Source organism: Equus przewalskii, chromosome 24 (genome assembly GCF_037783145.1).
Source record: "Equus przewalskii isolate Varuska chromosome 24, EquPr2, whole genome shotgun sequence".
Classification (NCBI taxonomy): Eukaryota; Metazoa; Chordata; class Mammalia; order Perissodactyla; family Equidae; genus Equus; species Equus przewalskii.
The window spans coordinates 12,753,646-12,778,363 of record NC_091854.1 but is presented as its reverse complement, the minus strand read 5'-3'; the positions used below and the strand labels follow the sequence as shown (position 1 = coordinate 12,778,363).

At 38.5% G+C, this 24,718-nt stretch overlaps 1 protein-coding gene across 3 annotated transcripts in view; it reads left to right on the top strand.

Moving 5' to 3' along the window:
- CLCA2 (chloride channel accessory 2) overlaps positions 1-24,718 on the top strand; it is a 41,562-nt gene extending 16,844 nt beyond the window's left edge. For 2 of the 3 annotated variants that reach the window (XM_008540802.2, XM_070592693.1), the window contains exons 7-14: positions 2,479-2,709; positions 3,814-3,991; positions 5,022-5,128; positions 7,130-7,354; positions 9,663-9,933; positions 12,941-13,111; positions 16,455-16,688; positions 24,152-24,718. In XM_008540802.2, the coding sequence (XP_008539024.1) occupies positions 2,479-2,709; positions 3,814-3,991; positions 5,022-5,128; positions 7,130-7,354; positions 9,663-9,933; positions 12,941-13,111; positions 16,455-16,688; positions 24,152-24,594 (1,860 nt within the window). In that variant the 3' untranslated portion in view covers positions 24,595-24,718. The remainder of the gene's footprint in view (positions 1-2,478; positions 2,710-3,813; positions 3,992-5,021; positions 5,129-7,129; positions 7,355-9,662; positions 9,934-12,940; positions 13,112-16,454; positions 16,689-24,151) is intronic. The other variant, XM_008540803.2, reaches the window with a different exon arrangement.

Sequence of the window (24,718 nt, the reverse complement as noted above, 5' to 3'; positions counted from 1 at the left end):
TCACATTGGCAGCTTAAACCAGCTGTGGTGGGAGTTTCTACCCCACAGAAATTGTAACAAATTAGGGTTCTCTCTCTCCTTTTTTACCAGAAAGCCAGTTTTTAAACACTTACCAGCACACCACTATCTACTTCACAGAGTTATTGAGGGGGAATAAATGAGATAATGAAGTCTTTGGTTCATCAGTGGGAGCAATTGTTTTATTATAGCACTTGGTCCTAAGGGAGAGTTTATCCTCTTTTATTGTCTGGATCAGTAGTCCTGGAAAATTTGCCTGTTTTGTCTTGTCTCTAAAATATTAGGAATGCTACTAATACATTCAGAGTCTAGATAATTTTGTAATGTTGCTTACCTGCGGTTGACTAGGGCACAATCTTCTCACATATGGTCTCAAGGTAATTTATAGTGGCTGTCTGCCTCTGATGAGCAAGAACAGATGGAGTGAAAGGGAAAGACAGTTGTACTTGAGAGAAGACCTGAAAGAAGTAGTAGAGAAATAAGCATAAAGTAACAAACTCATGACAAAGCAAACTTGCCTCCCTTTTCCTGTCAATACTGTCACTGAGTCATCATGGCCATTCTTTCATTTATCAGGTGCCTATAGTGTGCTGGCGTGGGGGATACAGAGAGGAAAGAACAGAGTCTTTGCTTTGAAATGCTCTCAATCTGATGAGGGAGACATAACACACACAGTGAATAAACAGAATCTGACCAAGCTCCACAGAGCTGTGAGTTGCTGTGGAAGCATTGACAGGCAGCATCTAGTGCTGTAGGAGAAAGCGACTGAGGAAAACTTCACTCACAGGGTGGACTTGAACTCTGATGATTCCCCCTGGCCTCCAGCTCCAGTACGTCGGTCTCAGAGTCCTCCGCACCTAGGCCTCCATTGTTCCGTCTCCTCTCCACTGCACAACCCTCCTTCCCAAAACCCCTGTCCGCAGACAACACCTCAGAAGCCTGTGTCCTTTCACAATTGGTTTTGATCCCACTCTCTTCTCTGCCAGAAAACCAGCTCCCTCCACCTGTCAAACCCTCATAGTCTCAGCTTGTCTACCAGCCCGTACTGTCTCTGCAAGGAGAATAAAAAGTCTTGAAGGACGAGTAGGTATCTGCGAGGTTGAGTGAGGTGAGGGAGGACTTTCCGGGGAAGGGAAGAGTATGCCTTCCCCCTTCCTCTTCCCACTTTCCCGCTTCCTCTCAGTGGCTGAGAGGCAAAATTAGAAGGATTTGTTCAGGGGAAGTGCATTAACTGGTATGGCTGTAACTAACATTGGGTAGGTCTAAGGAAGTGGCAGATAAGACGGAGAGATGGCACGAATTTAAGAGAAATTTAAGACATTAACTTGATAGGACCTGTTCAAGGATATGAGGCCTGGTAACTGAGGAGTAATAAGAGTTCCAGGTTTCTGGCTTAACCATTTGCGGGTAGAGGTCATGATTGAGAATGATGATTTCAAGATCCTGATCTTAGCAATAGCTACTAAGTGCTTACTATGTATCCATTTTTCAGATGAGAAACCTGAAGCTAAAAAAGATAAGTAATTTCTCTATGGGCACATAATTAACAAAAGTTGAAGGCAGGATTCAAAGTTCCTGTTTCAACCACTCTCCCAATTTACCTCCCCATATTGTAAAAGAAACAATTATTTGGGAAGGAAGGCAATGAATTCAAAGTGTGTAGAATTTGAGATACTTGTGGGACATTAAGTTGGTGATGTTCCTATGCAGTGGGACATGCAGGTCCAGATGTTAAGGAGGAGATAGAGACCATAGTCATCACTGATGGGGGGAGGGGTCACTGAAGCTGAGCTTGCTGCTCCCATAGCCTTCAAAACAGGTGACCCTAGAGAGTTCATCAGTAGCATCACCTGCCCAAACCTGGTCACTAATATTACTTCATACTTAGTACTTCAAGGTATAACTGTATACTGTCATATACATATCTCAGTTGATCCTCACAGCAATTCTATTTTAATAAGTAAGAAAGGCATTATTGTCCCCACTTTACAGATGAAATGCCCAGCCTCAGATGACCATGATAACAGAGGATAGTGCCTGGATAGATACCTCTAACTGCTATTCCTCTCTTCCATAAGGCCTCTTTGCAATGTTCCATCTTACCCAGACTGAATTTTAAAAGCAGTAGTTACAAATCTAGTCTCAATTGGCTCCATCGATCTTTGAATTCTGGGTTGGAGAGAAATAGTGGGGACATGCGTTCTTAGAGAGTTGTCAATTATGAATAGCTTGTTGGGGGCAGAGTTCTAAACCACACCACCCTCCCCGAAAAGCATTCATTTTTGAGCCTGCAATTAGCTGAACAATATTCTGGTATTGTGTCACTCTTTACAACTCAAAAAGTTACAATCCGACATCTCTAAAGAATTAGCAGAGATATTTGCTAATTGAGTTATTTAGTCACACTTTCGCCTACCAGGCACATGTTGTTACCTTTCTTTTTTCCTTTTTGGGACATAGGCTGACAGACTCCTTCGACTGCAACAAGCAGCAGAATTTTACTTGATGCAGATTGTTGAAATTCATACCTTTGTGGGCATTGCCAGTTTCAATAGCAAAGGAGAGATCAGAGCCCAGCTACACCAAATTAACAATGATGATGACCGAAAGCTGCTGGTTTCATATCTGCCTGCCACCGTGTCAGCCGAAGCAGAAACCAGCATCTGCTCAGGACTTAAGAAGGGATTTGAGGTACAGTAGAGCACCCAAGCCTCGGATCACCATCACTTTCCTTTCCCTCATTTTGTATCTGAGGTTGCTTCTGATTTTGGGCAATCTGTTATAGTGTGGTCATACAGCTTCAACTATGGGATTGTAATGATGGATTATCTTTAAGGTCAGGAAGCACGTCTTGTTCACCATTGAACCCCCTGTGCCTAGCAGAGTCCCTGGCATGTAATAGTTGCTTAATAAGTGCTTGTTGAAGGAGTGAGTAAATAAGTGAATACAATGGCCAATGCTGGGGGACTGTAGAATCATCTGGACAATTTCTAACACTGTCCCTATCCATTCTGGAACTGTCCATCTGTGGCCATTGTCACCCTTGGGTTTTCTGGTCAAAATCAGTATTTCTGGCTCCTGCCTATAGTCATACTAGCCCTCACACATGAGAATCAATTAAGGCCAGAGGTATGTTTCAAGAATAATAGAATAGAGTTCACGTAGATCAGTGTAAGTTTGGATTCAAAATATAAGATGCAGCCATGTGTCAAACATCTGGTAGCAAGGAAGACGTATCAACTGCAATTGTTGATGCCTCTGGGCAAGAGTTTCTCAACCTTGGCTGCCCAATGAAATCACCTGGGGATTAAAAAGTTCTGATGCCTGGGTCTCGCCACTAGATATTCTGATTTAATTGATCTGGGGTATAGCCTGGCCGTTAAAAACCTTTAAATTAAAGCTCCCCATCTGATTCAATGTGTAGCCAAGGTTGAGAACCACTGCTCTAGGGCCTCTTATTGGTCACTCACTGGATCTCAGGAGCAAGGACCTCACACAATAATGTTTCTCCACATCCTTTATGATGGACACTATTCCAAACTCAGGGCACATAATGGTGATTCAAACAGGAAGAGTCCCTGTCCACAAATAAGCCAGCATGGCGTGGAGGGTGACAAGTGCTATGATGGGGTGAGGTGAGGACTGAATGGGGATGAGCATGGAGTGCAGGGAGCTACAGAGGACCTGGAAGAGACATATACCCCATTGGTGGGAAATTTGAAATGAGAGTGAATTCTGCTCAATAAGACAATCTGAATTACATTTCCTTCCAAATGACTGATACTCTATTTTCAGGTGGTTGAAAAGCTGAATGGGAAAGCCCATGGCTCTGTGATGGTCTTAGTGACCAGTGGAGACGATGAGCATGTTGCCAATTGCTTACTCACTGTGCAGAGCAGTGGTTCAACCATTCATACCATTGCCCTGGGTTCCTCTGCAGTCGAAAACCTGGAGGAATTATCACATCTTACAGGTAAATACATTTCTAAAAACTTATATTTTAGAGCATTTCCTATCAATTTGAATATTCAAAGCACAACCATGAAACTCAGACTATGTCAACAGAATACAGGACTTAATTGAAAAAAATAGGAAGCTTTCTTAAGAAAAAAACACAAAAATCATTGCTGAAATCTGCCAAAGTTTTGCTGACTTTTTTACATTTTCCTTAGAATGTGCCAATTACATACATCCAATGAAAATACTATTTTTATAATATTTTGTTAAACCAGGCTGAGCATGTATAATCATGGAGCTGAAAAATGTGTTTAAGATTAAATGCACTAACTTCTATGTTAAGGACACATATAGTATTGTAAGATACACATCGTTTTTGTTCTAAATGAGGCACAAAATAATTTTATCTTATACTCCTTATATTCAATAAAAAATGGTATGCTGCTTTAAAATTTGAAAGTTAGATTTTACTGAATTGTTATTATTATTATTATTTTTGCTGAGGAAGATTGTCCCTGAGCTAAATTTGTGCCAATCTTCCTCTATTTTGTATGTGGGATGCCGCCAAAGCATGGCTTGATGAGTGGTGGGTAGGTCCGCACCCAGGATCTGAATCCATGAACCCCGGGCTGGCAAAGCAGAGCGTAGGAAGTTGACCACTACACCCCTGGGCCAGCCCCCTGAATTACTTTTGAAAATAATTGTTCTCAGAATGTAAATGTAAATATATAACAGTGTAAATAGGTAGCAATTAACCTAGATTGTCTGGGGCTTATCTTTACTACAAGACTATTTGATAAATATTTATTGAGTTTTTTATGATGTATCGGGTAGAGTTCCAGACGCAAACATTACAGCCATGAACAGTGCAGACAAAACGCCTGCCATGTGCTGCTCACCATATGGTTGTGTTGGATGCCATGCACAGCTCCTACTTCCCCAAAACTAACCCTCTTATGCAAAAAAAGTTTGTTAAAGGCCTATCATTTTATTTTTTGTTTTAGTTTATACGTTTTAATAGCTAACATCCAAATCATGTATTTCAGGAGGTTTAAAGTTCTTTGTTCCAGATAAATCAAACTCCAATAGCATGATCGATGCTTTCAGTAGAATTTCCTCTGGAACCGGAGACATTTTTCAACAACATATTCAGGTCAGAATTTCTTCAATGTTATACTTACAGATGGGGTCTGGGAGAGGGGGAAGGAAGCAAGGAAAATAGACGAATTGTGCTAACTTCCTCATTAACTATATTTGAATATGTAACGGTCCTTGTGTGGAAGGCTTACGAGGAGTTCTTGGCATCACCAGAGCCTGGCTTCATCGTTACTGATGTCTGTACTTATTCTTTTTTACCTAGTGTCTGTACTTCTCAGCCCCAGGAGTTATTTTCTGTAATTGCTACTTCAGCTTTTCAGGGTCTATGAGCAGAGCTTGCTCCTTCCTCACGGCTCAAAATAGGGGTTGGGGGTGGGGTGGAAGCAAGGCCCAGAAGAAAAATAAGAAACTGTGCATTTCGTTTTAGTTCCATAATAACTTTCCATCAGTCAGAATCCATTTTACTTTTGCTTCCTTAAAAATGTCTCTGAAGCTCCTCCCTTATATAAAAAGTACCAACTATTTCATTAAATTCTAAAAATTCCTAAATATCTCTTAAACTACCATGGTTTACTTGACTGTGTTAACAAAAGCTTCCTCTAATCAAGACATTTTTTAAAAGGGTCCATTATTTTTCTTTCTAAGTTCTTTAAAGATATTTCGAACATAACAATAATGTTTTGAACAAAATTTCATCTGCTGTTTCCTCACAGATGGTAAGTGAACCTGCTAAGTTAGTGGCTTTATGTAAACAAGGGAATCAGTAAATTATTATTTGGAATATATAACATGAAGATCATAAGTACAAAGTAAAGGCAATAACCACAATTCCATCACTAGAAGTGAAAAAAGGTGAATTATAAATGACAATATGTATTACAGATTAGACTACAATGGATTTTTCTAAATAATATTTCTACCCCGTGATTTCCTCTTTAATAATATGAAATAAAAACAAATGTTTAAAAAATTAAAAGGAAAGCATTAACAAAATATTTGGTTCAAATTACCCTGATGTTCCCAAACTCAGCCACCTCTCCCCAGTTGTTTATGTCATTAGTGCCAACAGACAGGGGCAGAAACGACATTTAAGCACCTTCAGAAGCTCAGGGCCCCACAGAGAACGTGGCTCAGGAGTCAGCAGTCCGAAAACACTTGTTAAATTGATTTGAACAAATAATCTACAATGTCTTTGCTGTCATCCACCAACAAAATTTTATATCCTTTCCAAGTCTGAGCAATTTTACAAAGTGTTACTGTGTTTATTTAATAAATATAATTTTTCGAAGTTATTTACAGACTTGTATCCATAGTGAATACACAATAATTAAATGCAGGGGCTCTCGTGTCAGCCCGCCTGTGCTCTCTCCCAGTTCCATCCCCTTGCTGTGTGACATTGGACCAATTACTTCTCTGAGCCTCAGTCTTCTCATCTGTAAAATGTGGATGACACTAGCACTCACCTTAGAGGGGTTTCATAAGGATTGAAAATGAGATAATATATGCAAAGCATTTAGCACAGTGCCAGGCATTAGTACATGTTACACATACATGCACATACACACACAAGAGTGTGCACACAGCTTATTGTGAATGATTAAATGATTTTTTTAATGTACCCAAACCGCCTGAAACCTAGTGTTTTATTTTTTATTAGAATACGTAACAGTATATGGACAGATTATACACAAATTAAACAATTTAAGCACATTCACAGACAAAAATCAAAACGCCTATTTAATTGCTGATCTGAGGCTCATGTTGATTTGGATAAGAGATAAGTATGAGAACAGCTAAAATCTCCTGATAAAGAATAATGAAGTGACACTTGTTAGCCATAACAAATATTTTATATCTACTGTACTTATTTAATATACAATGTTTTGCTTCAGCAAAATATTTTTATATTAAAAATAATTTATGTAAATATAGTACATACCAGAATTAAATGATTTGTATTTTTGCCAGTTCATTTTTATTTGTCATAAAAGTAAGGAAGAAGATGGCGTGCTTATGCATACACTGGAAACTTTCACATACCTATTCTCTTGAACAGCTAGAAAGTACAGGTGAAAATGTTCAACCTCACTATCAACTGAAAAACACCGTGACTATGGATAACAGTGTGGGCAACGACACTGCCTTTCTAGTCACATGGCAGACCAGCGGTCCCCCTGAGATTGTATTAGCTGATCCCAGTGGAAGAAAATACTACACAGATGATTTTGTCACCAATCTAACTTTGCAGACTGCTCGCCTCAGGATTCCAGGAACTGCGAAGGTGGGTGTTGCGAGCTGATTCATAAGGAAAACACTTAGTCAAGTACATGACTTTCAACTGAACCACATAATTTAATGCATAGTGAAAAGGAAATCCTATTCTGCTATATCAAAATTTTACTTTAAATTTATTAGGGCGTTTTGTGAATGTTAAAAATTTAAGAGGAACAACAAAGGTATGTTCAAAGTTTTAAATACTGATGGATACCAAATGCTGCTCACTTCAACAGAGGAAATTAGTCCTTATGTAGTATAAATAATTTTTCTTGCTTCCTTCCTTCCTTACAAAATCCATGTAGACATACTCATCTATATGCTTACCGAAAAACCTCTGCTTAGAATTTATAATATGCATACATGCAATATGTCTGTTTTTGAGCACCTACTATGTGCTGGGTCTTGTTCTAGGTGTTTACAATAAAATGCCATGATAGGAGTAAGAACAAGGTACTCAGAGCACACAGGAGGGATGCTCAGGCTGGGGGCGGGGGGAAGGAGAATGCTTCCTGGAAGTGAAGATATCAAAAATGGAAATATGGAGGATAAAGGGATCAGAGGTGTGAATGACATGCTGGGCAGAGGAAACAGCACATGGAAAGGCTCAGAGAAAAAGAATAGGGCTCCTCATAGAACTACAAGTAGTTTAATATGGATGAACTACAGAGTAGCATGTAAGGTGGAGATTTAGGAAAAGGGAGGAAATGAAGAGGCTAGACAGATAACCAGGAGCCATGTCAGCAAGGGCTCCGTATGCCAGCAAAGGGAGTAAGAGTTTGAATCCTAAAGGTAGAGGGAATGACTAAAGGCTCTAGGCAGGGTGGTGAACTGACCAGATCCACTCTGGCACTGCCTGAATGTGGTCCCTCCCTTTCCCCAGACTGCTGTTGGCAGCCTCTGCTCAGCCTCCCTGCCTCTGGGCTCACATCCCTCCTATCCATTTGTCACTTCTATCAGAGTGATCCTTCTGAAGCACAAATCTGATCAAACCTGTCTCCTATTCAGAACTCTTTGTTGGTGTCAGAATAAAATCCATGTGGTTCTATTATATACCAAGCCCTTCTTGTTCGGTCTTCCACCCAAGCTTATCTCAACCCTGCTCCCAAACACCTTATGGTGTGCTCCTACCTAACTTTTCTCCAAACTTATCATGTTCTCTTCAATCCTGTGCACAAGGGCCAGGAATACTTTACCTAATTCTTGCTGCCTTTGCTTGACCTCTTCATCTAAATTAGGTGCCCTGTATCAAAACAATTATTACACCCAAAGGGAAGTTTTTCACGTGGAGGTTCCTGCCATGTGTCTGTTACTGATGTTATGATTACAAAACAAACAAATAAATAGATAGATGATCTTGATACCTGACTTATGACTTCACTGGAAAATGGTAAAGCACACAAATCCCAGGGAAGAAGGCTAGGTAGGGTGTGGGGGCATCTTAACTTTCCACAGAGAGTCACACCTTAACCCGTTGTTTTCTGTCTTCTTCCTCCTGCTCGATTGTGTGCCTCCTGTTACTTCCAAGGTTTAAGAAGGAGCAGCATCAGGAATGAGGGAAAAAGAAATATTTATGCACGGTTTAACCAAAGGAGCAAATTCTGCTCCATTGTAGTTCAGGCTTTTTTCTTTCAGACACCGTTTTGCAGGTTTCCCTCTGGAAGGCTAGACAGGCAAAAGAGAATGGTATTTAGCAATATTTCTATAAATTACTCACCATAGACACTGTAGAATCCCGACTTATTAGATAATAGTGGTCCTTTTCTTGGTCCCTAATCGCATATGTGGGTTTTGTTGCTTGACATTTCTGGGCATCCAGGGTGGGGGGTGGGGGAAGTGGAGGGAAGGAAGGATGCTGTTGACTTTCAGTCCAGATTATCCATATGAATCACAATTGTCGACTTAATTTATTATAATTTTCTCTGTTATATAAAAGGAATAAAAGTGCTGAACCTCCTTTGGGTGAAGGGGCTCAGATTAATATTTGCAAAGTACTTTGAAGCTGGACACTGTTATCATTGTCTTCTAAAAATGTGAATGAAGATGTGTCCCTCCCCACAAATAAATTCAGGGTATAATTCCCTAAAGAGTTACCTTAACAATTAAAGTGGGTTGTGCTGCGAAAGCCTCGTAAATACTGAATTTAAGTATCTCTTAATCAATATTACTATTCCTATCATTCTTTTGTGGTATTTTAGAAAACGCAACATCAACAAAACAAGAACAAAAAACTCTAGGAGCTTAGATTTATGCTTCAAAATTACAGATTGATCTTTTTCTTCACACTTGACAAAACACAAGCCTTTGTTTTGCAGCCAGGACTCTGGATGTACACACTGAACAATACCCACGATTCTCTGCAAGCCTTGAAAGTGACAGTGACCTCTCGCGCCTCTCGCTCAGCTGTGCCCCCTGCCACTGTGGAAGCCTTTGTGGAAAGAGACAGTACCCGTTTTCCCCATCCCATGATGATTTATGCAAATGTGAGAAAAGGGTTTTATCCCATTCTCAATGCCACAGTAACTGCTACCATTGAGCCAGAGGCTGGAGATCCTGTTATGCTAAAGCTTTTTGATGATGGAGCAGGTAACAAGTAATGTCATGTCATTTTTCATGTTCTCAAGAGCTGGTGCGATGCTGCAGTATGAATATTAAGCTTATCTTTAAAATTCTTTCAATTCCACTATTTTTCTCATTCAATCTTATGAGATTCTCAAATTCTCATAGAATCACTGACCTCCTGAGTAGCTAAAGGTTGCATCTGCACAAGGAAAGCACATGTGAACTTGAGAAAAGAGAGTCTTCATGAGGCTCCTCAGAGTGGCTGGGCATGAGCCAAATGATGGAAGGAAGTCACTTGACACCTAGGTCTTCGCTTCCATTTGTCTGACGACACTGGCCACACTCAGTGAGGTCACACAGAACAGGCTTATATGTCTTTGTGACATGTCCATATTCCTCTCAGATTCACCAGCTTTATTATTCACTGAAATAATCAGATTGGACAATTGAAATAGCAAATAAAAACCCAAGAAGGGGGAGGCAATGACAGTTAATCCATTTTTTCTCCTTGGACCCAGTTGTGAAGAGAAAATTGGAAATTGAACTTGTGACCCCTGAGATGACCCTAGACTATTCTTTAGCTAAGCAGCTGGATTGATAAAAGGGCACAGCCAGTGCCTTTTACGTGTGTGATTTGGTCACTGGAAGACCAGGCCAACAGGCCTAGTGGAATCAGGATAGAGATTTTCCACCACTGGGAAAACAAAGTAAAACAAAGCCCTACCTCAGAGCGCTCAGTCTGCACATGTCGCTCAGAGCTTCATCATCCATCATACATGACAGACAGCACAGCACCAAGCTGGGCAAACAGCAGCACCTAGGCTCTTTCTGACTAACTCTATTGACTTTTAAAAACAAACTCCTCTGTCGTTTTATCTTTCCTGATCTATTCTTTTCTTAAGCTAAATTCCCAGAAGGACACTAGACCTCAAAGTTTATGTTGGCAGTCCTAAGTATTTGATCCACTAATAAAATTATATTCCTTTCCTCTCTTGTTTCAAAGATAAATTCTTTTCAGGAGTCTTAAGTTTGGCCACCCATTAGTATCTTGTCATGACAATCTTGTATGACATTTCTGAAACAAAAGTTTATTGAAAGGATTTTAGTTCAAGTCCACCTCAGAGGCATACCAGAGAAGTCCTCTTGTTTTGCCTGTTGGACTAGATCCTAATGAACTTCTCATCCGCTGCTTATCCGTGGCCACACCTTTCATTTTCTGTGTGCAGTCCAAAAGTGCCCTTTGCATAATGTTCCTCCCTTGCCCCAGCCTGTGGGCTGGCCTGGAGGACAGATACAGCTATCTTAGGAACGATCACTCCAGGAGGCTCAATAGGCTTTTATATTTGTTTCCTGGAACCACTTCATTTATTTGATGTTTAAATTTATGCTCTAATGAAGGAAACAATAAAAAAGATAGTTTAGGCATCAAAGTGTAAATTTAGATTTTTTCCCCCAATACTTAACACACATGTACATAGTTGTCTAATACTTATTTTTATAATGAAGTAGTACTTATCTTCTAAATAAAATTAGTGAACAAAAATAAAATTTATGAGCCAGCCCCAATGGCCTAATGGTTAAAGTTTGTTGCTCTCACCACTTCGGCAGCCCAGGTTCTTACCCAGTCGCAGAACCACATCACTCGTCAGTCAGTTGCCATGCTGTGGCGGCGGCTCACATAGAAGAACTAGAACAACTTACAACTAGGATATACAACCATGCACTGGGGCTTTGAGGAGTTAAAAAAAAAAAGAGGAAGATTGGCAATAGATGTTGTTAGCTCAGGGCGAATCTTTCCCCGCAAAAAAAGAAAAAAAAAAACTATACTTGTAAAATGCTTTATCAGTTAAAATGCTTTATCAGTAAAATGCTTCATCAGTTCACTCTCATGAACATTGTCAAATGATTATCACAATAACCCTGTGAGATAAGTTATCTCTATTTTATAGATGAGAAAACTGAGGCTCAGAGAGATTGTTTCACAACTACTAAGTGGCAGATCTGATTTCTTTCCAGTAGAAAAAAAGAATTTTCTAAACCCACTATGATCATAAGTTGCTTAGCACTTTTTATTTTAATTAAATATACTCCTCTTCTTCTCCTGTTAAGGAGCAATCCTGGCTCTGTAGTGGGGATTCTAGAGCACTCCAGTGACGATACACTGCCGGAGTGCAGTGGGGTGTGTGGTGTAAGACTGAAACAGAGTCTAGAATAGGACAAGCTGCTTGCCCACTGTGGCCACGGGCACGTGAACAGTGAATGTGATCTGCACTTGGGCTAAGCCCTACCTCCCACTGCTGCCCGGGAGCCTAGGCCTTCCTGCCATTCAGCCATGGACTTGGTTTGAAACTAAACTGCTCTCTGAGGATCAATGCAAAAGGAAACATGTCTAGCACTGGTCAAGCTCTCAGAATGCCTCCTGAATCAAGGCATGTTGGACAGAACCAATGCTTATCAAACTCCAAGTCAGCCAGCCCCACTGAATCTAGAATAACAGTTCCATTGGCTCTCTAATGAGGCAATTAAATAATTTCACCCTATTTTATCAACTACTAAAGATTTTTTCAAAGTGGGTTTTTTTCATTAGGGCTTCAAGGAATACATAAACCCCTTGAAATGTATGAAATGTGTATATGTACATATATATTTATTTCCTGGGAACAGAATAACTTTTATCTCAAAAGGGCCTGTGACTATAAACAAGTTTGAGAATGTACTTGGTTTCTGTGAAAAACTAGTTTTATTTTCAGTGATAGGAAGGAGAGCTCTACAGGTCATTATTAAATGCTCTGAAGCAGCTACAACTCCTTCAGTATTAGAAAATAATTTCTCAGAGGTTACGGAATGACAGGGAGAAATTATGGAGTCATTGGATTTTTAATCACCTGTTAATATCAAATTAGTTATGACCATGACAGCATATGCTAGAATGGGAAGAATAAGGGGACTAAATCTTATTTTTAATGATTTAATTAAACATTAGTAATCAACAGTGATGACATTTTGACACTGAGTTTTTTTATATATACAGGTGCTGATGTTATAAAAAATGATGGAATTTACTCGAGATATTTTTTCTCCTTTGCTGTAAATGGTAGATATAGCTTGAAAGTGCATGTCCGTCACTCTCCCAGCATGAGTTCCCTAACCCACTCTGTTCCAGGGAGCCATGCTATGTACGTCCCAGGTTACATAGCAAACGGTAAGAATCATTAGCACTGTTATCCGAGTGACAGCATTTAATGTATATATCTCTGATGAGTGTTTGTGTGTGAGTATTAGAGAGAGAGAGAGAGATGGAATTTCAAAACTCTTTATACTTAAGTCAGTGCATAATTTGTTGACTATCTCTTCAATCCTCAAGGATTCACAGCAGTAGACAACAGGAAGTCAAGAGGTAATTCCCATGGATTTCTCCTACCTTCATTTTAGTCATTATTTTGACCTCTTTCTTGTCACTGTTTCATCAGAATTACTAACAAAGAGACTCATTGAGTTTTCTCAGTTCCAGCTCCTGTATTTCTTCTACAGAGGTTTAGGCAAGAGAAACAGGCAAAAGTTGTTAGCAGTTGAAAGAAGGAAGAAAATAGCCCAAACAATCCACACAGGAAATGAGTTCCTGAAAAAATATGAGTTTGGATATTACAGACAACTTGAGTGCTTCCTGAAGATATTCTGTCTTCCTTCAAGATAAAAGTGACGAGCAAATAGAAGACACACCTCTTTTTTAAACATCATTACTATAGGTCTTGATGGGAAGCGTGGATTACGGTCTAACAGACAAACAGAAATATGCTATAGTCTTTTAGGATAATCTCAAAGAAAATTCCAAACATTCTTATTTGCAAAACTACAGAATCTTTATGAAGACATTTTCTGTGTTTTAGCAGCTATCACTAATTATTTGGACTATTCCATAACATAATTCTACATGTTTGTTCCATATGTACTTTTCACTAGAAAATAAGATGCTACAGTGGATTTGTATCTTCTAATATTTTTAGTGTTGTCTAGAACACAATTTACTCTTACTTGTACTTAAAATAATTTGGATTACTTCAAAACCAGTATAAATCAATTTGCAAAGTAAACATGGTTTTATTGCATAGATATGACTTTGTATCTAGATATAATATTTCATTTCTAAATAGATATTGCCTTTTTCATTTATATATCAAACATTTTTGAAGGCTTGCTAGGTGACAGGCTTACTCCTAGGAACTTGAGATAGCGGGTAGAATAAGACTTGATTCCCATCAAGGACCTTGCAGCCTACTGACTGGTCTAGTATCTTTTTAAACTCATGAGTTTAAAGGATGAAAATATCAGCATCTAGAGTACAGTGAGATTAGAAAAGTAATATTCAACTGTGCTTTTATCTTTGTACTTCATATAGGCCCTTAATAGCATAGAAAGAAAAAGTTAGGTTTCCCTAGGCATGCTGATGGTACATAACATTCACTTTATCAGCTCATTTTCAGGTGATGACCTTGAGCAGACACTTCATTGAAAAATGGGACCGGCTCTATTTTCACACCATGAAATCTCCAGACACAGCAGCATCTGCTCCCTTTCCCTCCTCCCCAAAGGCCAGTGTCTCCACTGGATCTGCTCTGGATCCTACCCAGCCTGCCCATCCGTGGGCCTGGAGAGCTCTCCCTTGCTTGTCCTGACACTACTGAGCCCTCTGAATAGCATTCAAGCATTGTTTATTACTTCCCATATTAAAAACAAAATTTTTGTGGGTCCCCCTTCAGCTACTGTCCACCTCTCTATTCCCTCTTGTCCGGTTCCTTGAAATTAATCTAAATCTGCTGACTGTAGCTTCTGACCTCCAATTCACTGCTCTGCTCACGACAATCTCACGTCCACCCAAGTCACTCCACTGGAATTGCTCTGGCCCTAGTCACCAATGACCACTCTGCTGTTAAATCCAAAGGACACATTTCAGTCCTCCTTTTACCTGAACCCAGCAGTCTCTGACACAGCAATTGATTTCTCCTGTGTCATTTCCTGGCTGCTATGATACTATGCTCTCCTGAATACCTCTTAAGCTCTGGAATTTTTTATCAGGCTCTTTTTCCAGCTCCTCCTTTTCTACCAAGCCACTGAATATTGGCAATCTCAGAGCTCAATCCTAACCTTCCCACAATACCATCTGGAACCATACTGTCTTGGTTTCAAACCTACCTCTTCCATTTACTAAATGTGTGAATTTGACAAGTTACTTACCTTCTGTGTGCTCAGTTTCATCATCTTGAAAAATAGGGGCAATAACTGTAGGCTTCTTGTAGCAGTGCTGGGAAAATTAAATAGCTGGTCCACATAAGACAGAAAAGTGCCTGACACGTGGTAAGCCAGGCACTCAATGAATGTTATTTATTCTTATAGTTGAGATTCTTATTAGGTAATCTCATTAATTTATATGGACTTAATAATATCTGTATGCCTCTAATTTCCAAATTCATAACTTCAAAATTATTAAATCTAACTAAAACCTCTTTTTTGAGCTTAAGTTCCATATCTAACTGGCTCCTTGGCATCTTCAATTAGATATTTTGCAGGAATTACAAATCTCATAACTTACATTTTTAGTCTACTTCCTCTTAGCCTGCTTTTCCTCCAAGTTGCTCATTTTAGAAACCTGGGAGCTATGTCCTTTTTTTTTTTCCACCAACTTTTTTGCCTTCATCATTCCATATTCAAATCCATCACCAGCTTTTGCTGATTTCATCTCCAAAATACATCTCAAAATGCCTACTTCTTGCCTCCTCTCCCCTGCTCTCCCCCAGCCTGAGCTGCCATCCTCTCTCACCTGGACTATTGCAATGGCTGTCTCAGTGGCCTCATTGCTTGCTGTGCTAGAATCTGTCCTCCACCTGGAGCAGCCAGAGTGACCTTTTAGAGAGCAAACGTGATCAGGTCACTGCCCTGCTTCCCCAGAGCGTGTAAGATAAACACTAAAACTACTACAAGGGTCCATGAGGTCCCACATGAACTTCTCTCTCTTGTCTCATCTCAAACTACTCTCCTCCTGGCTTTAATTAAGCTTTTCTAATTTGCAAAGCCCTTCCGCACCTCAGGGTTTTTACACAACCAGTTCCCTCTGCTGGGATAATCTTACCACCACTGTTTACCTGGCTCACTCCTACATCCTCTAGGAAAACTTTTAAATGTTACTTCCTTGATACCACTCTAAATAGGTACCTGTGTTATTTTCTTTCATAGCACCTTGCCTTTTCCCCTCCTTACATTATTGCTCCTCCTTTATCACAATTTGTAAATATTTATGTTTATTAATATGATTATAAATTCCATGAGGGCTACTGTTTTGTCCATGATTACTGGCACAGCATATGACTTCAAAATACTGAGTGAAGGAATGGAAGAATGAATGAATGAATTGTTTAATAAACAAACTCAGTGTTTCTAAAAACGTAGTAAAGGAAAAAAGGTTTGAAAATGTCTCACAGTAATCTGTCAAAAACAAGCTATGGAGGAGATTGTAATTTGTCATCTTGCTATTCTTTTCTCTGGTGTCCCAGGTAATATTCAGATGAATGCCCCAAGAACATCAGTGGGAAGGAGTGAGGAGGAGCAGAAGTGGGGCTTTAGCCGAATAAGCTCGGGGGGCTCCTTTTCCGTGCTGGGAGTTCCAGCTGGCCCCCACACTGATGTGTTTCCACCATGCAAAATAATTGACCTGGAAGCTGTGAAAGTGGAAGACCAGGTGACTTTATCTTGGACAGCACCTGGAGAAGACTTCGATGAGGGCCAGGGTAGGTTTGTTGGTTTCATTACCTATTTTGTTACAAGGTGGTATTTCAAATAACTATATCGGGGTTAATCAGGTGAAATTAGTTTTGAGGGCTTAGAGCTGACAAAGCTGCAGAGGGTTGTCATGAAAATCTCTGAGTTGCTGATAAGGCCATATATCCTGGAGTCCAGGAATGAGAGTGTGTCAGCTCCCCCAGGATTGGAGAGGCCCTAGGGACTGACTGACAGTAATCATACAGAAACCTTGACTGGAAACATGAATACCACAGGTAACAGTGCTCTAGTCAGCAGAAATTGGTTCTGCGTTACAGAGCATGGACTTCTAAATACTTGGAAGTACTTAATTGTTGGAAGGTTGGATAGTGAATATTTATTCAAAGATTTACGAGTCAGGTTTAGAGGAATAATTCCACAAGTCATGTAAAACTTGGTGCATTTTCCTCTCCGACTTCTGGCAATCATTTTTGCTAGGGAGACGGAGACCAGTTCCCTGATTCAGGCTTTCTTTCCCTTGCTTGAGTGAACATTGATAAGTTCCTTCTTTCCTTTTTCTAAGGCCTATGCCAGGCTTCAGTCTTCTATCATTTCTTGATCCTCATAGCAACTCAACAGAATAACTTTTCTCAAAGAATAACCTTTCCAACATCTTTGCCAACACCAAAACATGGTTATCATTGACTACACATTACGTGGTTTATTTTCTGGTGCCTCTGATTCACATTTCTGTAGAAACAAACCTTTTCTATTGAGAGCTGATCTTGTCGGTATCAATCAATCATAGTGGTCACTTTGAGCCTTTGCCAGTCTTGCTTCCAACTCAGATCATCTTTCTTTGGCTTATAATTCTCTGTTCACTACTCTCACCAGAAAAGGGCTCAATTACAAACAATTCTGTGCTGCTGAAAAACAGTCAATATTCTAGCTTTGTCTTCAAATTCTTTTATCAAAATCTATCTACTCTTGCCAGAGAAAAAGGAAGTGAAATACTTTACATTCTAAATTAAGAATTCTCCTTATTTAAAGTTTGGAGATGCGAAATGATTGAGACTGTGGGATGGACATGTTGCTTGTATAGTGGAAACAGCTTTACTTAGACATTAGAAAGAAAACTGTTCCCTCTGGCTTTAAGTTTAGCTGTTTGATCTTTGGCAGTTTGCTTAAACTGTATTGGCCTCAGTTTCCTAATATGGAAAACAGGACTAAGACTACCAACTTCATAAGATATTATAAAGAAGAAGTGATATGACGCAAATAAAATCAGAGAGGGAAGAGTAAGTATGCCCAGTAAGTTTCCTGGGCTCCTGGTTTGCATTGCTAGAGACTTCTCTAGCTTCTCATTTGGAGTCAGGAGCCATAAGTCAGGAGTCACTCGCTCCTGTCTCTATTTAAAGCTAAGAGTGGTGTCTGCTGTCTGGTATTTTCCCTCTTTCCTCACTGCCTCAGAAGTGCTATGTTCAAAGAGACAAACAGAAGCTGCATTGCATAGTGTTGAGGTGTAGGAATCAAACAGACCACATTTACCTGTGTAACTTTGGGCAAGTTACTTAATTTCTCTAAGCTTCTGGTTTCTGATCTGCAGAAGCAGTTAGTAAGAGTACCCATCTCAGAGAGTGGTTGAGAGAACTGAATGAGATAAGGCACAGAGAGAGCTTGAAACAGTGCCTGGTCCATACTAAGTACTCACTAAATATCAAAATAATATTTATGATATTTTGGAACCAGAAAAGTTCTTAAAAATGCACTAGTACGACCCCCTTGTTTTAAATGTAAGGGAATGGCCCTGAGAAGTTAAGTGTCTTGTCCTTGGCCCTATAGCTAATTTCAAAGGCTGAAATATACTGTGAGAGTAGAGTTAGAGACCAAACCTAGAGATACATAGCTAAGAGGTCCAACATGCAGAACCAGCCCGGTTCTCTTTTCACATGAAGGAGGAAGACAACAACTATAGCAAATGGAAGGAGACCCTCCACGAATGTGTGAGCTGAATTAGTTTTGAGTCTTTGCAGTTGTGCAGCTGTCCTGCATCATTTTTAATAGTTGCTCATAGTAGAAACACGGAATTTAGAATTACGAGAAATGAGTTCATTTCTAGCACTATGACTTCCTAATTGTTAACCATGGGTATCGCATTTAACCTTCTGAGTCACAGTCTTTTTTCTTTTAAAATGGGATGATCAGCATCACAGAGGGAGAGCTGTGTATGTGGGAAATCTTTGTAAATGCTAAGGTTTATGAAATACTGCTTGTTTCATTATCTAGGAGAAGACTCTGGGAGAGCCCCCTGAGGAGGGCTTTCTCCATAGTAAAGGACGTGTTCCACTGTCAGTGTAGAGAAGACGATCAGCCTAGCTTCTCAGCCATATCTGTCCCATTGTATCTGAACCACAGTAAAAAAGCAACTCAGCTCCAAGTGGGTTCATTCAGAGGAAACTGGCTGATTGATAAATTTGAATATGAAGGTTATTTTGTTTTGACAGCCTTCTTTAAGAGTGCTTTAGTTTAATTACTACTCAGGATAGAAATAGTCTCATTATTAAAAATTATTATAGGGCTGGCCCCTTGGCCGAGTGGTTAAGTTCGCGCGCTCCGCTGCAGGCAGCCCAGTGTTTCGTTGGTTAGAATCCTGGGTGCGGACATGGCACTGCTCATCAAACCATGCTGAGGCAGCGTCCCACATGCCACAACTAGAGGGACCCACAATGAAGAATATACAACTATGTACTGGGGGGCTTTGGGGAGAAAAAGGAAAAAGTAAAATCTTTAAAAAACGTTATTATAAATTTGAAAACTGTTCAAAACATAGTCACCAAAATATTTCTATTTTTTAATTAGAACTTAGAGTGTCCTATGGCTTTTATTCCTCAGAACAAAATCCCCTTTTGAAGTTGCTCTGTTCATTGTTAAATATATTTTCCCATTTTAGATAATAATTATGATATTATTAGAGTAGGTTAGTGACACAAGTGGCTTTCTTTCTTGCATCTAGTAATTATTTGTTATTGATAATTTTATTTTTGAATTGACAATACATTCACATGGTTTGAAAATCAAAACAGCATCACAATACAAATGTACTTAACACTACTGAAATGTACACTTAGAATATGTTTAAGATGGTAAGTTTTATGTTATCTGTAGTTTACCACAACTTTGAAAACTCAAAACAATATAAGGAAAATCAAAACAATAAAATTCCTACCCTCATCCACTCCAAATTTAGCTGTTCTATGACAGGCATTTTTTTTTTTTTCCTGAGGAAGATTCACCCTGAGCTAACATCTGTTGCCACTCTTCCTCTTTGATGCTTAGGAAGTTTCACCCTGAGCTAACATCTGTTGCCACTCTTCCTCTTTTTCGCTTAGGAAGTTTCACCCTGAGCTAACATCTGTTGCCACTCTTCCTCTTTTTCGCTTAAGAAGATTCACCCTGAGCTAATATCTGTTGCCAGTTGTCCTCTATTTTGCATTTGAGCTGCTGTCACACATGGTGACTGATAGATGACCGGCATAGGTCCACGCCCAGGAACTGAACCTGGACCACGAGAGCAGAGTGCACCAAACTTAACCACTAGGCCACTAGGACTGGCCCTATCACATGCAATTTTCTTATCAGTCTTCCTTGAACTAATATTATAGCACTTCACATATAATGTGAGAATCTTTCAAAAGTATAATTCCATGTACCTCTCTTCCACACTTTGTGCTCTTGCTGTCATATATTTTACTTCCACATTTGTTATAAACCCCACAGTGCATTGCTATGGCTTCTATTTGAAACAATCAGTTGTCTTTCTAAGACATTTTGAAGAGATGATCCTTTTCAGTTACCTCATAGTCACCATTTCTGGTCCTCTTCCTTCCTGCAGATCTGATTTTTCCCTAGCATCATTTGCCTTGTAGTTCAGGTCTTGGGTGACAAATTCTCTGTTTGTTTATCTAAAAATGTGTTCATTTCACTTTAATTTTTAAATGACATTTTCTACTAAATGTAGAATTCTAGGACAGCAGGTTTTTATTTCAGCACTTTAAATATGTCATTTCATTGTCTTCTGGCCCCAATTTTTTTCTGATGAGAAGTCAGCTATCATTCTTACCATTGTTTTCCTGAGTATAGAGTGTCCTTTTTTCCTCCAGCTGCTCCAAATTATTTGTCTTTATCTTTGGTGTTCAGTTGGTTGATCACGAGGTGTCCTGGTGTGATTTTCACGATAACGTATTCTGTTTAGAATTGGAGAGCTCCCTAGATCTCTGGAGTGTTCTTCTTGATCAAATTTGGAATATTTTCAGCTAATATATCTTCAGAAAATTTCTTCTGTATTCTCTTTCTTCTTTCCTTCTTGGATAATATTTGTATTATATTATCTTAATTATATTTATTTTATTATATACACTCACACTAAATGGATATGTCAGTGGATCTCAAAGATCATTGAGATTCGGTTCAGTTTTTCTATCTTCTTCTTCTGAGTGCTTTAGTTTGGATGATTTTCGTGGATCTATGTTTAATTTTACTGATTCTTCTGTTGGGTCCAATCTGCTATTAATCTTCTCCATTAAAGTTTTTCATTCATTGTATTCTTTCCAATTCTAGGATTTCTATTTGCTTCCTTTTTAGTTTCTGTATCTCTCCTCAAATTTCCCATGTCTTCATTCCCTATGTCCAACCTCTCCTGTAGACCTTTAACATATTCATCATGATTATTTTATTTTTTACTTTATTAAAGCATTATAAGGATTTCATGAAGTGAATTTTTTATTGAGATATAATTGACATATAACATTATATTAATTTCACTATTCAACATAATGATTCAGTATTTGTATATATTGCAAAATAATCACCCCAGTAAGTCTAGTTAGCATTTGTCACCATATATAATTACAAAGTTTTTATTTCTTGTGATGAGTACTTTTAAGATCTACTCTCTCAACAACTATCAAATATGCAACACAGAATTATTTACTATGGTCACCATGGTGTGCATCATGTCCTCGTGACTTATTTATTTTATCACTGAAAGTTTGCACCTTTTGACTCCATTCACCCCCACCTTCCACCTACTGCCTCTGGCAATCACCAATCTGCTCTCTGTATCTGTGAGCTTGTTTGTTTGGTTGTTTTTAGATTCCACATATAAGTGAGACCATATGGTATTTGTCTTTCTCTGTCCCACTTATTTCACTTAGTATAACACCCTCAAGGTCTATCCATATTGTCGTACAAGGCAAGATTTCATTCTTTTTTGTGGCTGAATGATATTCCATTGTATATATATATATACTACAACTTCTTTATTCATTCATCCATTGATAGGCACTTAGATTGCTCCCATATCTTGGCTATTGTAAATAATGTTGCAATGAACATGGAGATGCAGATATCTTTTTGAGTTAGTGTTTTTTGTTTCCTTCTTATAAATATCCAGAATTGGAATTGCTGCATCACATGGTAGTTCTATTTTAATTTTTTTAGGAACCTCTCTACTGTTTTCCATAGTGGCTGTACCAGTTTATATTCCCACTAAGAGTGCCTAAGGGCTCCCTTTTCTCCACATCCTCACCAACACGTGCTGTTTCTTGTCTTTTTGATAATTGCTATTCTACTAGGTGTGAGATGATATATCATTGTGGTTTTGATATGCATTTCCCCAATGATTATTTTAATAATCTATTAATTTCAAATCTCAGATATTTGTGACTCTTTTTTTATTTGCTGATATTTTTCTTGACCATATATAACATTTCCTGTTTCTTTGTATGTCTAGTGATTTTTTATTGTATACTGGATGTGTGGTAGTAAATTAAAGACTAGAATCTGTTATTTTCCCCTGGAGAGTTTTCAAATTTTTCTAGTGGATATCTTGAATCACCTTGAATTTGAGGAGGCTTGGTTTTACTTTTGACTAGGGATTGTCTATTTCAGTTTTGCTCCTAATCCCAGGGCATATCCCTTAATTCTGGAACACAATCTTTATTTCTAAAGCATTGCTTTTCTACTGTTTTAATGGACATCTCAAGGTACATATCAAACTCCTCTAAGGTGGCAAGACTCACACTCCAAATTCTCTATCTTCCCTGTGGTGAGCATTAGCATACAACTCTGCTCAGTTCTTCAGCTTTCTAGCTTTTTTTGTCTTTTTCCTTTGATTTCTTGATCTTTCACCCACACATGCTCAATTCAGAGGTCTTTCAGATTTGAGATAAGTTAATACATGGATTTTGAGCCAATCTCTCTCTGGCTCCCTCAATTTTCAGCCACTCTGGCAATCCTACATTCGGTCTGCTGGCTTCTCAGACCAAGAAGATAGTAGTTTCCTGTTCCAGCTATCTGTATTGGAGTGAGAAGTGTCTTCAGGGGAATGCACGTGTAAAAACACGAATCATTCTTGGTCTGGTTCCCTTCTTCTAAGGATTGGATCTGCTCTGGTTTCTGCCTGTTTTTTTTATCTGAATCCAGGGCTTCAGTGGTTTTTTTTTTTTTTTGGGTAGGGTTTTTTTTTTTTGCTTTCTTTAGAGTTTATACCTATTATCTGCTGGAGAATTAGTCCAATAGAAGCCACTCAGCCATTTACCAGCAATAAACTTACCTTTGACTTAAGTTTACAAATATTTTTGTCACCTAACATTTATGTTTGTATTTTGTTTGGGAAGTTTTTTCTCATGTAGAAGTTTTTCATTTTATGTATTCTATTTGTCAATTTTTTGTTTATGGCTTCTGAATTTTGAGTCTTACAGAAGGGCTTTACCCATTTCAAGATTATACTGGAATTCATCTATCGTTTCCTACTAAATACTTAATATTTTTATTTTTTTACATCAAACTTTTTGACCACTTTTGAGTTTATCCTGAAAAAAAGGTTTGTGGTACAGGTCCAATTTTATTTTTTTCCAGCTTTTTACCCAACTTTCACAATACCATTTATTAAGACATTTGTATTTTCTGCCATTAAGTTGAATTTTACCTCTATCATATGCTAAGTCCTGGAATGTATTTTGGCCTATTTTTAGAATAAATTTATTCATGAAATATTACTTAACTTTTTTTCTTGTTATTGAAGCGTTACAGTGTTTTTATATCTGATAGGGTTAGGCCTTCCACATTGCTATTTTTTAGACTTTCTGTGGCCAATCTTGATTATTTATTTTCCATTTAAACTTTACAATAAGCTTGTTAAAATAGAAGCTAGAGACACTTTGAATAGAATTACATAAAATAACTTAAGGAAAAATAACATCTTTATTATGTTAAATCTTGCTATCCCAAAAATATAATGTCCTTCTTCTTGTTCCAGTTTTTAATGAGTTCCTATGTAGTGTTTTAAAGTTTTGTTCATAAGTGTATTTCTTGTTATGCTTATTCCTAGGTATTTGGACTTTTTTGTTGCTATTCTCATTAGTCATTTCTAATAAACTAGAATACTTACTCAAAGTGACTTAACCCACCCATTTATATTTTTTAATTTCAGCTAACAGCTATGAAATAAGAATGAGTAAAAGTCTACAGAATATTCAAGATGACTTTAACAATGCCATTTTAGTGAATACATCAAAGCTAACTCCTCAGCAAGCTGGCACCAAGGAGATATTTACATTCTCACCAAAGCTTTTCACAGAGGGACCTAAATATCAGCCCGAGGGAGAGGCACAAGAAAACCACAGAATTTATGTGGCAATACGAGCAATAGATAGGAACTCCTTAAAATCTGCTGTATCTAACATTGCCCAGGCATCTCTGTTTATTCCCCCAAATTCTGCTCCTGTACTTGCTAGAGATCGTCTTATATTGAAAGGAATTTTGACAGCAATGGGTTTGATAGGAATTATTTGCCTCACTATAGTTGTAACACATTGTATTTTAAACAAGAAAAAGACAGCAGACAACAAAGAGAATGGAATGAAATTACTATGAACAAAAAGTAATTTGAATAAATGGAACACATTATTATGAACAGAGTTCTTTCCTTCTTAGATATAAGACCCATGGCCTTTGTACTTTATAAAAACATACCAATAAAGTCAAATTAACCTCAAAA